The 14,582-nt window shown below is 65.0% G+C and overlaps 1 protein-coding gene across 1 annotated transcript in view; it reads right to left on the minus strand.

Moving 5' to 3' along the window:
* The window catches only part of LOC147086841 (tyrosine-protein phosphatase non-receptor type 18-like), a 67,740-nt gene that overhangs the window by 29,436 nt on the left and 23,722 nt on the right, over positions 1–14,582 (minus strand). Inside the window, exons 5-6 of the mRNA XM_085979021.1 lie at positions 6,647–6,723; positions 4,006–4,343 (exon numbers count right to left, since the gene is read on the minus strand). Coding sequence (XP_085835147.1) covers positions 4,006–4,343; positions 6,647–6,723 — 415 coding nt within the window. The remainder of the gene's footprint in view (positions 1–4,005; positions 4,344–6,646; positions 6,724–14,582) is intronic.

The following is a 14,582-nucleotide window of genomic DNA, read 5'->3' on the forward strand; positions in this document are numbered from 1 at the left end:
TATGTCAACCTGGCAGCCAATTTGTGCACAGCAAGATCCCACAAACAGCAATGTGACAATGACCAGATAATCTGTTTTAGTGATGTTGGTTGAGGGATAAATATTGGCCCCAGGACACCGGGGAGCGCTCCCCCCTGCTCTTCTACCAATAGTGGCCGTGGGATCTTTTATGTCCACCCGAGAGAGCAGGCGGGGCCTCGGTTTAACGCCTCATCCAAAAGATGGCACCTCAGACAGTGCGGCGCTCCCTCAGTACCTCCCCTCCGACAGTGCGGCGCTCCCTCAATACTGCCCCTCCGACAGTGCGGCGCTCCCTCAGTACTGCCCCTCCCACAGTGCGGCGCTCCCTCAGTACTGCCCCTCCGACAGTGCGGCGCTCCCTCAGTACTGCCCCTCCGACAGTGCGGCGCTCCCTCAGTACCACTCCTCTGACAGTGCAGCGCGCCCTCAGTACAGCCCCTCCGACAGTGCGGCGCTCCCTCAGTACCGCCCCTCCAACAGTGCGGCGCTCCCTCAGTACCGCCCCTCCGACAGTGCGGTGCTCCCTCAGTACCGCCCCTCCGACAGTGCGGTGCTCCCTCAGTACCGCCCCTCCGACAGTGCGACGCTCCCTCAGTACCGCCCCTCCGACAGTGCGGCGCTCCCTCAGTACCGCCCCTCCGACAGTGCGGCGCTCCCTCAGTACCGCCCCTCCGACAGTGCGGTGCTCCCTCAGTACCGTCCCTCCGACAGTGCGGCGCTCCCTCAGTACTGCCCCTCCGACAGTGCAGCGCTCCCTCAGTACCGCCCCTCCGACAGTGCGGCGCTCCCTCAGTACTGCCCCTCCGACAGTGCGGCGCTCCCTCAGTACCGCCCCTCCGACAGTGCGGCGCTCCCTCAGTACTGCCCCTCCGACAGTGCGGCGCTCCCTCAGTACTGCCCCCTCCGACAGTGCGGCGCTCCCTCAGTACCGCCCCTCCGACAGTGCGGCGCTCCCTCAGTACCGCCCCTCCGACAGTGCGGCGCTCCCTCAGTACCGCCCCTCCGACAGTGCGGCGCTCCCTCAGTACCGCCCCTCCGACAGTGCGGCGCTCCCTCGGTACCGCCCCTCCGACAGTGCGGCGCTCCCTCAGCACTAAACTGGTGTGTCAGTCTAGATTTTTTTGCTCGAGTCCCTGGAGTGGGACTTGAACTCACAACCTGCTGACTCAGAGGCGAGTGTGCTACCCACTGAGCCACGGCTGACACAACCCCTCCGCGATCTCTGCGCTCCTCCAATTCTGGCCTCTTGCGCATCCCCCGATTTCCATCGCTCCGCTGTTGGCGGCCGTGCCTTCAGCCGCCTGGGCCCCAAGCTCTGGAATTCCCTGCCTAAATATAAGAACATATAAGAAATAGGAGCAGGTGTAGGCCATTCGGCCCTTCAAGCCTGCTCCGCCATTCAATGAGATCATGGCTGATCTTCTGCCTCAACTCCATTCACCGGCCCTATCGCCGTATCCCTTGATGCCCTTACTGGTCAGAAATCTATCAACTTTTGATTTGAATAGACCCAATGACTGAGCCTCCACAGCCCTCTGGGGTAGAGAATTCCAAAGATTCACCACCCTCTGTGTGAAGAAATTTCTCCTCATCTCAGTCCTGAATGGCCTACCCTTTATCCTGAGGCTGCAGCCCCTGGTTCTAGACTCCCCAGCCAAGGGAAACATTCTCCCAGCATCCACCCTATCAAGCCCTGTAATCATTTTGTATGCTTCAATGAGATCCCCTCTCATTCTTCTGAATTCAAGAGAATACAGGCCTAGTTTACTCAATCTCTTCTCATACGACAGTCCCCCCATCCCAGGAATCAATCTCGCGAACCTTCGTTGCACTCCCTCTATGGCAAGTATATCCTTCCTTAGGTAAGGAGACCAAAATTGTACACAGTACTCCCGGTGTGGTCTCACCAAGGCCCTATATAATTGGAGTAAGACTTCTTTACTCCTGTACTCAAATCCCCCTGTAATGAAGGCCAGCATACCATTTGCCTTCCTAATGGCTTGCTGCACCTGTACATTCACTTTCAGTGACTTATGTACAAGGACACCCAGGTCCCTTTGGGCATCTGCATTCCCCAATCTTTCACCATTTAGGAAATACTCTGCCTTTCTGTTTTTTCTACCAAAGTGGATAACTTCACATTTATCCACATTATATTCCATCTGCCATGTTCTCGCCCACTCACTGAGCCTGTCGAGATCCCCTTGGAGCCTCTTCACATCCTCTTCACAACTGACACTGCCACCTAGCTTTGTATCATCAGCAAATTTGGAAATGTTACATTTAGTCCCCTCATCTAAATCATTGATATAGATTGTGAATAGCTGGGGCCCAAGCACCGATCCTTGCGGTACCCCACTAGTCACAGCCTGCCATCCTGGAAAAGACCCGATCATCCCTACTCTTTGTTTTCTGTCTGTTAACCAATTCTCAATCCATGCTAGTATATTACCCCCAATTCCATGTGCCCTAATTTTGTTCACCAATCTCTTGTGTGGGACCTTATCGAAGGTCTTTTGAAAATCCAGATACACCACATCTACCGGTTCCCCTTTGTCTACTCCACTAGTTACATCCTCAAAGAACTCCAATCGGTTTGTCAAACAGGATTTCCCTTTTCATAAATCTATGTTGACTCAGAAACTAATAGTAAGATTGGGCAAAGTGTCCAGTTATTGCATCCTTTATAATAGATTCCAGCATTTTCCCAACTACTGATGTGAGGCTAGCGGGTCTGTAGTTCCCCGTTTTCTCTCTCCCTCCTTTCTTAAGTAGCGGGATTATATTTGCTATCCTCCAATCTGCAGGAACCATTCCAGAATCTATAGAATTTGGGAAGATGACAACCAATGCGTCCACTATGCCAGTGGCCACCTCTTTCAAAACCCTAGGATGTAGGTCATCCGGTCCATGGGATTTATTGACATTTAGTCCCATTAATTTTGCTAGTACTGTTTTTTTACTAATAATAATTTCTTTAAGTTCCTCATTCTTGCCACACTCTTGGTTTTCTCGTATTTCTGGGAGGTTTTTTGTGTCTTCCTCCGTGAAGACAGAAACAAAGTACTTATTTAATTTCTCTGCCATTTCCTCATTCCCCATTATAAATTCTCCCGTCTCTGACTGTAAAGAACCTACATTTACCTTCGCCAGTCTTTTCCTTTTCACATACCTATAGAAGCTTTTACAATCCGTTTTTATATTTTTCACTAGTTTGTGCTCATATTCCATTTACCCTCTCTTTATCAATTTCTTGCCCCCCGCCCCCGCCGCCCCACTTTGCTGATTTCTAAAAAGATCCCAATCCTCAGGCTAACTGCTTTTTTCTGGCAACTTTATAAGCTTCCACTTTTGACTTAATACTAGCTTTAATTTCTTTTGTTAGCCATGGTTAGATCACTTTTCCTTTTGGGTTTTTATGGCTTGTTGCAAATTAAACCTCTCCGCCTCTCTCCCCTCCTTTAAGACGCTCCTTAAAACCGACCTCTGTGACCCAGCTTTTGGTCGCCGGTCCCGAATATCTCCTTATGTAGCTCGGGGTCAAATTTTGTCTGATTTACGCTCCTGTGAAGCGTCCTGGGACGTTCTATCATCCTCATTTTCAAATCCCTCCATGGCCTCCTCGTACCTCTCCCTATCTCTGTAACCTCCTCCAGCCCCTACAACCTCCCGAGATCTCTGCGCTCCTCCAATCCTGGCCTCTTGCACATCTTGCCGATTTCCATCGCTCTGCCACTGGCGACCGCGCCAGGTCCCCTAAGCTCTGGAATTCCCTCCCTAACCCTCTCCGCCTCTCTCTCCCCTCCTTTAAGACGCTCCTTAAAACCGACCTCTTTGACCCAAGCTTTTGGTCACCGGTCCCTAATATCTCCTTATGTGGCTCAGTGTCAAATTTTGTCTGATTTACGCTCCTGAGAAGCGCCCTGGGACATTTTACTACGTTAAAGGCGCCGGATAAATGCGTCTTGTGAAGGATCGCCTCACCGCTGCTGATCACAGACGAGTGCGGCCGATGGCAGTCCGGGCCGGTCTCTCCGAACCTGATGGCGGCGTAGGATGTCGGGGTGCGGGGGCACGACGTGTCCTTGGCCTTCAGGGAGGGGCTGGGCGGCGTCTCCTTGACGATCACCGTGCTGTACAGCGGCTGCTCGCTGCTGGCCCTCGCGCTCGGGTCCACGTTCTCGTAGGCGTTGCCAGATGGTGGGTGGAGGGCCGCTGCCCCTGCCGCCCGGGGGCGGGCCACGATCGCGTACGTGTCGCCCATCCCGCTGTCCGTGGGCATCGACTCCGTCGCCTGGGGCCTACCTGCCTTCTTGGGCAGGCTGGGGTATCCGTGGCAACCGTGGCAGGTCAACAGGAAGCAGAAAGAAAAAACAAAAGGTAAATTAGTTCCAGGTGACAGCAATCACTTTATCACCCAGAGGGCGGTACTGAGCCCCACACAGAGCAGGAAGATCCCAGGCTCCATCACGGGTTAGATACACAGTAAAGCTCCCTCTACACTGTCCCATCAAACACTCCCAGGGCAGGTACAGCACGGGTTAGATACAGAGTAAAGCTCCCCGCCCCTCTCGCTCGCCCTCCCCCCTCGCTCTCCCTCCCCCTCTCTCGGTCTCCCTCCCTCTCTCTCGCACTCCCCCTCCCTCTCTCTCGCCCTCCCCCTCCCTCTCTCTCGCTCTCCCCCCCTCCCCCTCTCGCGCTTCCCCCTCCCTCCCTCTCGCGCACTCCCCCTCCCTCGCACTCCCCCTCCCTCGCACTCCCCCTCCCTCTCTCGTACTCCCCCTCCCCCTCCCTCGCACTCCCCCTCCCTCGCTCTCCCCTCCCTCTCTCGCACTCCCCCCCTCCCTCTCTTGCGTTCCCCCTTCCCCTCTCGCACTCCCCCTCCCTCTCTCTCCCCCTCCCTCGCGCTCCCCCACCCTCGCGCTCCCTCTCCCCCCTCCCTCTCTCGCGCTCCCCCTCCCCCTCTCTCCCCCTCCCTCTCTCGCGCTCCCCCTCCCCCTCTCTCGCACTCCCCCTCCCCCTCTCTCGCGCTCCCCCTCTCTCTCGCTCCCCCTCCCCCTCTCTCGCGCTCCCCCTCCCTCGCGCTCCCCTCCCCTCCCCCTCTCTCGCGCTCCCCCTCCCTCGCGCTCCCCCTCCCTCTCTCGCGCTCCCCCTCCCTCTCTCGCGCTCCCCCTCCCTCTCTCGCGCTCCCCCTCCCCTCTCTCGCGCTCCTCCTCCCCTCTCTCGCGCTCCCCCTCCCTCTCTCGCGCTCCCCCTCCCTCTCTCGCGCTCCCCCTCCCTCTCTCGCGCTCCCCCTCCCCTCTCTCGCGCTCCCCCTCCCTCTCTCGTGCTCCCCCTCCCTCTCTCGCGCTCCCCCTCCCCTCTCTCGCGCTCCTCCTCCCCTCTCGCGCTCCCCCTCCCCTCTCTCGCGCTCCCCCTCCCCCTCTCTCGCACTCCCCCTCCCTCTCTCGCACTCCCCCTCCCTCTCTCGCGCTCCCCCTCCCCTCTCTCGTGCTCCTCCTCCCTCTCCCTCTCCCCCTCCCCTCTCTCGCGCTCCCCCTCCCCCTCTCTCGCACTCCCCCTCCCTCTCTCGCGCTCCCCCTCTCTCGCACTCCCCCTCCCCCTCTCCCTCTCCCCCCCTCTCTCGCACTCCCCCTCCCTCTCTCTCGCACTCCCCCCCTCTCTCGCACTCCCCCTCCCTTCGCACTCCCCCTCCCCCTCTCTCGCACTCCCCCTCCCCCTCTCGCACTCCCCCTCCCTCTCTCTTGCACTCCCCCCCCCTCTCTCGCACTCCCCCTCCCCATCTCTCGCACTCCCCCTCCCTCCCCCTCCCCCTCTCTCGCACTCCCTCTCCCCATCTCTCGCACTCCCCCTCCCTCGCACTCCCCCTCCCTCCCCCTCCCCATCTCTCGCACTCCCCCTCCCTCGCACTCCCCCCTCACTCCCCCTCCCCATCTCTCGCACTCCCCCTCCCTCGCACTCCCCCTCCCCCTCACTCCCCCTCCCCATCTCTCGCACTCCCCCCTCCCTCGCACTCCCCCTCCCCCTCACTCCCCCTCCCCATCTCTCGCACTCCCCCTCTCTCGCACTCCCCCTCCCCCTCTCTCGCACTCCCCCTCCCCCTCTCTCGCACTCCCCCTCCCTCGCACTCCCCATCTCTCGCACTCCCCCTCCCTCGCACTCCCCCTCCCCCTCTCTCGCAATCCCCCTCCCCCTCTCGCACTCCCCCTCCCCCTCTCTCGCACACCCCATCTCTCGCACTCCCCCTCCCCCTCACTCCCCCTCCCCATCTCTCGCACTCCCCCTCCCTCGCACTCCCCCCTCCCTCTCTCTCACACTCCCCCCTGCTCTCTCACGCTCGTTCTCCCCCTCTCTCGCACTCCCTCCCCCCCCGTCTCCCCCCCTTTCTCTCGCACTCCCTTCCCCTCTCCCGCACTTGCTCTCCCTCTCCCTCCCCCTCTCTCTCGCGTCGTTCCCCCTTCTCTCACACTCCCCTTCCCTCTCTTGCACTTGCTCCCCCTCTCTCGCTCTGTCTCCCCCTCTCTCTTGCGCTCGCTCTCCCTCTCTCTCACACTCCCTCCCCCACCCCCTCTCTCTAGCGCTCGCTCCCCACCTCTCGCACTCATCACAAGCAGCCTTATCTTACCTCAGAGGTTTCGGCGCAGTTAACGGTTTCGACAGGAGCTGTTGCTTCACGTCCCGGAGGTGCGAGGCGCTTGGATCCTGCAGGGAGATCGGTGATGGGGGAGATGGCGGGGCGGGGGGGGGGGGGCGAAGAGAACACAGATGCAGTGAGAGGAGAGAGGATGGCAGAGTTCAGTGCGAGCGAGGGGCTGTGAATCCAGTTACCCCGAGACCAGCGTGAGGAAGTCACCACAGCTGCAGAAAGTCTCGCTTCCTCTTGATAGTCTGAAAGGGGAGGGTGCTGAGTGTCAGCTGGGTGAGGTCAGGCAGTGAGAGACGGACTTAACCGATCCACTGTCAGCCAGAACAAGCACGCGCACGAACACGCTTTGGTGATGTTGATTGAGGGATGAATATCGGCCCCAGGACACCGGGGAGAACTCGCTCCTGCTCTTCTTCCAATAGTGGCCGTGGGATCTTTTACATCCACCTGAGGGGGCAGACGGGGTCCTCGGGTTTAACGTCTCATCCCAAAAGACGGCACCTCTGACAGTGCGGTGCTCCCTCAGTACTGCCCCTCCGACAGTGCGGTGCTCCCTCAGTACCGCCCATCCGACAGTGTGGCGCTCCCTCAGTACCGCCCTCCGACAGTGCGGCGCTCCCTCAGTACCGCCCCTCCGACAGTGCGGCGCTCCCTCAGTACCGCCCCTCCGACAGTACGGCGCTCCCTCAGTACCGCCCCTCCGACAGTGCGGCGCTCCCTCAGTACTGCCCCTCCGACAGTGCGGCGCTCCCTCAGTACCGCCCCTCCGACAGTGCGGCGCTCCCTCAGTACCGCCCTCCGACAGTGCGGCGCTCCATCAGTACCGCCCCTCCGACAGTGCGGCGCTCCCTCAGTACCGCCCCTCCGACAGTGCGGCGCTCCCTCAGTACTGCCCCTCCGACAGTGCGGCGCTCCCTCAGTACCGCCCCTCCGACAGTGCGGCGCTCCCTCAGTACCGCCCCTCCGACAGTGCGGCGCTCCCTCAGTACTGCCCCTCCGACAGTGTGGCGCTCCCTCAGTACCGCCCCTCCGACAGTGCGACGCTCCCTCAGTACTACCCCTCCGACAGTGCGACGCTCCCTCAGTACTGCCCCTCCGACAGTGCGGCGCTACCTCAGTACTGCCCCTCCGACAGTGCGGCGCTCCCTCAGTACCGCCCCTCCGACAGTGCGACGCTCCCTCAGTACTACCCTCCGACAGTGCGACGCTCCCTCAGTACTGCCCCTCCGACAGTGCGGCGCTACCTCAGTACTGCCCCTCCGACAGTGCGGCGCTCCCTCAGTACCGCCCCTCCGACAGTGCGGCGCTCCCTCAGTACCGCCCCTCCGACAGTGCGGCGCTCCCTCAGTACCGCCCCTCCGACAGTGCGGCGCTCCCTCAGTACCGCCCCTCCGACAGTGCGGCGCTCCCTCAGTACCGCCCCTCCGACAGTGCGGCGCTCCCTCAGTACCCGCCCCTCCGACAGTGCGGCGCTCCCTCAGTACCGCCCCTCCGACAGTGCGGCGCTCCCTCAGTACCGGCCCTCCGACAGTGCGGCGCTCCCTCAGTACCGCCCCCGCCGACAGTGCGGCGCTCCCTCAGTACCGCCCTCTCCGACAGTGCGGCGCTCCCTCAGTACCGCCCCTCCGACAGTGCGGCGCTCCCTCAGTACCGCCCCTCCGACAGTGCGGCGCTCCCTCAGTACCGCCCCTCCGACAGTGCGGCGCTCCCTCAGTACCGCCCCCCCGACAGTGCGGCGCTCCCTCAGTACCGCCCCTCCGACAGTGCGGCGCTCCCTCAGTACTGCCCCTCCGACAGTGCGGCGCTCCCTCAGTACTGCCCCTCCGACAGTGCGGCGCTCCATCAGTACTGCCCCTCCGACAGTGCGGCGCTGCCTCAGTACTACCCCTCCGACAGTGCGACGCTCCCTCAGTATTACCCCTCCGACAGTGCGGCGCTACCTCAGTACTACCCCTCTGACAGTGCGGCGCTCCCTCAGTACTGCCCCTCCGACAGTGCGGCGCTCCCTCAGTACCGCCCCTCCGACAGTGCGGCGCTCCCTCAGTACCGCCCCTCCGACATTGCGGCGCTCCCTCAGTACCGCCCCTCCGACAGTGCGGCGCTCCCTCAGTACCGCCCCACCGACAGTGCGGCGCTCCCTCAGTACTGCCCCTCCGACAGTGCGGCGCTCCCTCAGTACTGCCCCTCCGACAGTGCGGCGCTCCCTCAGTACTGCCCCTCTGACAGTGCGGCGCTCCCTCAGTACCGCCCCTCCGACAGTGCGGCGCTCCCTCAGTACTGCCCCTCCGACAGTGCGGCGCTCCCTCAGTACCGCCCCTCCGACAGTGCGGCGCTCCCACAGTACCGCCCCTCCGACAGTGCGGCGCTCCCTCAGTACCGCACCTCCGACAGTGCGGCGCTCCCTCAGTACCGCCCCTCAGACAGTGCGGCGCTCCCTCAGTACCGCCCCTCCGACAGTGCGGCGCTCCCTCAGTACCGCCCCTCCGACAGTGCGGCGCTCCCTCAGTACCGCCCCTCCGACAGTGCGGCGCTCCCTCAGTACCGCCCCTCCGACAGTGCGGCGCTCCCTCAGTACCGCCCCTCCGACAGTGCGGCGCTCCCTCAGTACCGCCCCTCCGACAGTGCGGCGCTCCCTCAGTACCGCCCCTCCGACAGTGCGGCGCTCCCTCAGTACCGCCCCTCCGACAGTGCGGCGCTCCCTCAGTACCGCCCCTCCGACAGCGCGGCGCTCCCTCAGTACCGCCCCTCCGACAGTGCGGCGCTCCCTCAGTACCCGCCCCTCCGACAGTGCGGCGCTCCCTCAGTACCGCCCCTCCGACAGTGCGGCGCTCCCTCAGTACCGCCCCTCCGACAGTGCGGCGCTCCCTCAGTACCGCCCCTCCGACAGTGCGGCGCTCCCTCAGTACCGCCCCTCCGACAGTGCGGCGCTCCCTCAGTACCGCCCCTCCGACAGTGCGGCGCTCCCTCAGTACCGCCCCCCCGACAGTGCGGCGCTCCCTCAGTACCGCCCCTCCGACAGTGCGGCGCTCCCTCAGTACCGCCCCTCCGACAGTGCGGCGCTCCCTCAGTACTGCCCCTCCGACAGTGCGGCGCTCCATCAGTACTGCCCCTCCGACAGTGCGGCGCTGCCTCAGTACTACCCCTCCGACAGTGCGACGCTCCCTCAGTATTACCCCTCCGACAGTGCGGCGCTACCTCAGTACTACCCCTCTGACAGTGCGGCGCTCCCTCAGTACTGCCCCTCCGACAGTGCGGCGCTCCCTCAGGACCGCCCCTCCGACAGTGCGGCGCTCCCTCAGTACCGCCCCTCCGACATTGCGGCGCTCCCTCAGTACCGCCCCTCCGACAGTGCGGCGCTCCCTCAGTACCGCCCCTCCGACAGTGCGGCGCTCCCTCAGTACCGCCCCTCCGACAGTGCGGCGCTCCCTCAGTACCGCCCCTCCGACAGTGCGGCGCTCCCTCAGTACCGCCCCTCCGACAGTGCGGCGCTCCCTCAGTACCGCCCCTCCGACAGTGCGGCGCTCCCTCAGTACCGCCCCTCCGACAGTGCGGCGCTCCCTCAGTACCGCCCCTCCGACAGTGGGGCGCTCCCTCAGTACCGCCCCTCCGACAGTGCGGCGCTCCCTCAGTACTGCCCCTCCGACAGTGCGGCGCTCCCTCAGTACCGCCCCCCCGACAGTGCGGCGCTCCCTCAGTACCGCCCCTCCGACAGTGCGGCGCTCCCTCAGTACCGCCCCTCCGACAGTGCGGCGCTCCCTCAGTACCGCCCCTCCGACAGTGCGGCGCTCCCTCAGTACCGCCCCTCCGACAGTGCGGCGCTCCCTCAGTACCGCCCCTCCGACAGTGCGGCGCTCCCTCAGTACCGCCCCTCCGACAGTGCGGCGCTCCCTCAGTACCGCCCCTCCGACAGTGCGGCACTCCCTCAGTACAGCCCCTCCGACAGTGCGGCGCTCCCTCAGTACCGCCCCTCCGACAGTGCGGCGCTCCCTCAGTACCGCCCCTCCGACAGTGCGGCGCTCCCTCAGTACCGCCCCTCCGACAGTGCGGCGCTCCCTCAGTACAGCCCCTCCGACAGTGCGGCGCTCCCTCAGTACCGCCCCTCCGACAGTGCGGCGCTCCCTCAGTACCGCCCCTCCGACAGGGCGGCGCTCCCTCAGTACTGCCCCTCCGACAGTGCGGCGCTCCCTCAGTAGCGCCCCTCCGACAGTGCGGCGCTCCCTTAGTACCGCCCCTCCGACAGTGCGGCGCTCCCTCAGTACCGCCCCTCCGGCAGTGCGGCGCTCCCTCAGTACCGCCCCTCCGACAGTGCGGCGCTCCCTCAGTACCGCCCCGCCGGCAGTGCGGCGCTCCCTCAGTACCGCCCCTCCGACAGTGCGGCGCTCCCTCAGTACTGCCCCTCCGACAGTGCGGCGCTCCCTCAGTACCGCCCCTCCGACAGTGCGGCGCTCCCTCAGTACTGCCCCTCCGACAGTGCGGCGCTCCCTCAGTACTGCCCCTCCGACAGTGCGGCGCTCCCTCAGTACTGCCCCTCCGACAGTGCGGCGCTCCCTCAGTACCGCCCCTCCGACAGTGCGGCGCTCCCTCAGTACTGCCCCTCCGACAGTGCGGCGCTCCCTCAGTACTGCCCCTCCGACAGTGCGGCGCTCCCTCAGTACTGCCCCTCTGACAGTGCGGCGCTCCCTCAGTACCGCCCCTCCGACAGTGCGGCGCTCCCTCAGTACTGCCCCTCCGACAGTGCGGCGCTCCCTCAGTACCGCCCCTCCGACAGTGCGGTGCTCCCGCAGTACCGCCCCTCCGACAGTGCGGCGCTCCCTCAGTACCGCCCCTCCGACAGTGCGGCGCTCCCTCAGTACCGCCCCTCAGACAGTGCGGCGCTCCCTCAGTACCGCCCCTCCGACAGTGCGGCGCTCCCTCAGTACCGCCCCTCCGACAGTGCGGCGCTCCCTCAGTACCGCCCCTCCGACAGTGCGGCGCTCCCTCAGTACCGCCCCTCCGACAGTGCGGCGCTCACTCAGTACCGCCCCTCCGACAGTGCGGCGCTCCCTCAGTACCGCCCCTCCGACAGTGCGGCGCTCCCTCAGTACCGCCCCTCCGACAGTGCGGCGCTCCCTCAGTACCGCCCCTCCGACAGTGCGGCGCTCCCTCAGTACCGCCCCTCCGACAGTGCGGCGCTCCCTCAGTACCGCCCCTCCGACAGTGCGGCGCTCCCTCAGTACCGCCCCTCCGACAGTGCGGCGCTCCCTCAGTACCGCCCCTCCGACAGTGCGGCGCTCCCTCAGTACCGCCCTTCTGACAGTGCGGCGCTCCCTCAGTACAGCCCCTCCGACAGTGCGGCGCTCCCTCAGTACTGCCCCTCCGACAGTGCTGCGCTCCCTCAGTACCGCCCCTCCGACAGTGCGGCGCTCCCTCAGTACTGCCGCTCCGACAGTGCGGCGCTCCCTCAGTACCGCCCCTCCGACAGTGCGGCGCTCCCTCAGTACTGCCCCTCCGACAGTGCGGCGCTCCCTCAGTACTGCCCCTCCGACAGTGGGGCGCTCCCTCAGTACAGCCCCTCCGACAGTGCGGCGCTCCCTCAGTACTGCCCCTCCGACAGTGCGGCGCTCCCTCAGTACTGCCCCTCCGACAGTGCGGCGCTCCCTCAGTACTGCCCCTCCGACAGTGCGGCGCTCCATCAGTACTGCCCCTCCGACAGTGCGGCGCTCCCTCAGTACTGCCCCTCCGACAGTGCGGCGCTCCCTCAGTACTGCCCCCCCGACAGTGCGGCACTCCCTCAGTACTGCCCCTCCGACAGTGCGGCGCTCCCTCAGTACTGCCCCTCCGACAGTGCGGCGCTCCCTCAGTACTGCCCCTCCGACAGTGCGGCGCTCCCTCAGTACTGCCCCTCCGACAGTGCGGCGCTCCCTCAGTACTGCCCCTCCGACAGTGCGGCGCTCCATCAGTACTGCCCCTCCGACAGTGCGGCGCTCCCTCAGTACTGCCCCTCCGACAGGGCGGCGCTCCCTCAGTACCCGCCCCCCCTACAGTGCGGCGCTCCCTCAGTACTGCCCCTCCGACAGTGCGGCGCTCCCTCAGTACCGCCCCTCCGACAGTGCGGCGCTCCCTCAGTACTGCCCCTCCGACAGTGCGGCGCTCCCTCAGTACTGCCCCTCCGACAGTGCGGCGCTCCCTCAGTACTGCCCCTCCGACAGTGCGGCGCTCCCTCAGTACCGCCCCTCCGACAGTGCGGCGCTCCCTCAGTACTGCCCCTCCGACAGTGCGGCGCTCCCTCAGTACTGCCCCTCCGACAGTGCGGCGCTCCCTCAGTACTGCCCCTCTGACAGTGCGGCGCTCCCTCAGTACTGCCCCTCCGACAGTGCGGCGCTCCCTCAGTACTGCCCCTCCGACAGTGCGGCGCTCCCTCAGTACCGCCCCTCCGACAGTGCGGTGCTCCCTCAGTACCGCCCCTCCGACAGTGCGGCGCTCCCTCAGTACTGCCCCTCCGACAGTGCGGCGCTCCCTCAGTACTGCCCCTCCGACAGTGCGGCGCTCCCTCAGTACCGCCCCTCCCACAGTGCGGCGCTCCCTCAGTACCGCCCCTCCGACAGTGCGGCGCTCCCTCAGTACTGCCCCTCCGACAGTGCGGCGCTCCCTCAGTACCGCCCCTCCGACAGTGCGGCGCTCCCTCAGTACCGCCCCTCCGACAGTGCGGCGCTCCCTCAGTACTGCCCCTCCGACAGTGCGGCGCTCCCTCAGTACTGCCCCTCCGACAGTGCGGTGCTCCCTCAGTACTGCCCCTCCGACAGTGGCGCTCCCTCAGTACCGCCCCTCCGACAGTGCGGCGCTCCCTCAGTACCGCCCCTCCGACAGTGCGGCGCTCCCTCAGTACCACCCCTCCGACAGTGCGGCGCTACCTCAGTACTACCCCTCTGACCGTGCGGCGCTCCCTCAGTACCGCCCCTCCGACAGTGCGGCGCTCCCTCAGTACCGCCCCTCCGACAGTGCGGCGCTCCCTCAGTACTGCCCCTCCGACAGTGCGGCGCTCCCTCAGTACTGCCCCTCCGACAGTGCGGCGCTCCATCAGTACTGCCCCTCCGACAGTGCGGCGCTGCCTCAGTACTACACCTTCGACAGTGCGACGCTCCCTCAGTATTACCCCTCCGACAGTGCGGCGCTACCTCAGTACTACCCCTCTGACAGTGCGGCGCTCCCTCAGTACTGCCCCTCCGACAGTGCGGCGCTCCCTCTGTACCGCCCCTCCGACAGTGCAGCGCTCCCTCAGTACCGCCCCTCCGACATTGCGGCGCTCCCTCAGTACCGCCCCTCCGACAGTGCGGCGCTCCCTCAGTACCCGCCCCTCCGACAGTGCGGCGCTCCCTCAGTACCGCCCCTCCGACAGTGCGGCGCTCCCTCAGTACCCGCCCCTCCGACAGTGCGGCGCTCCCTCAGTACCGCCCCTCCGACAGTGCGGCGCTCCCTCAGTACCACCCCTCCGACAGTGCGGCGCTCCCTCAGTACTGCCCCTCCGACAGTGCGGCGCTCCCTCAGTACCGCCCCTCCGACAGTGCGGCGCTCCCTCAGTACCGCCCCTCCGACAGTGCGGCGCTCCCTCAGTACCGCCCCTCCGACAGTGCGGCGCTCCCTCAGTACTGCCCCTCCGACAGTGCGGCGCTCCCTCAGTACCGCCCCTCCGACAGTGCGGCGCTCCCTCAGTACTGCCCCTCCGACAGTGCGGCGCTCCCTCAGTACTGCCCCTCCGACAGTGCGGCGCTCCCTCAGTACCGCCCCTCCGACAGTGCGGCGCTCCCTCAGTACTGCCCCTCCGACAGTGCGGCGCTCCCTCAGTACCGCCCCTCCGACAGTGCGGCGCTCCCTCAGTACCGCCCCCCGACAGTGCGGCGCTCCCTCAGTACCGCCCCTCCGACAGTGCGGCGCTCCC

Source organism: Somniosus microcephalus, unplaced genomic scaffold (assembly GCF_052327205.1).
Source record: "Somniosus microcephalus isolate GS21.2 unplaced genomic scaffold, FLI_Smic_1.0 unresolved_chr7, whole genome shotgun sequence".
NCBI classification, from domain to species: domain Eukaryota; kingdom Metazoa; phylum Chordata; class Chondrichthyes; order Squaliformes; family Somniosidae; genus Somniosus; species Somniosus microcephalus.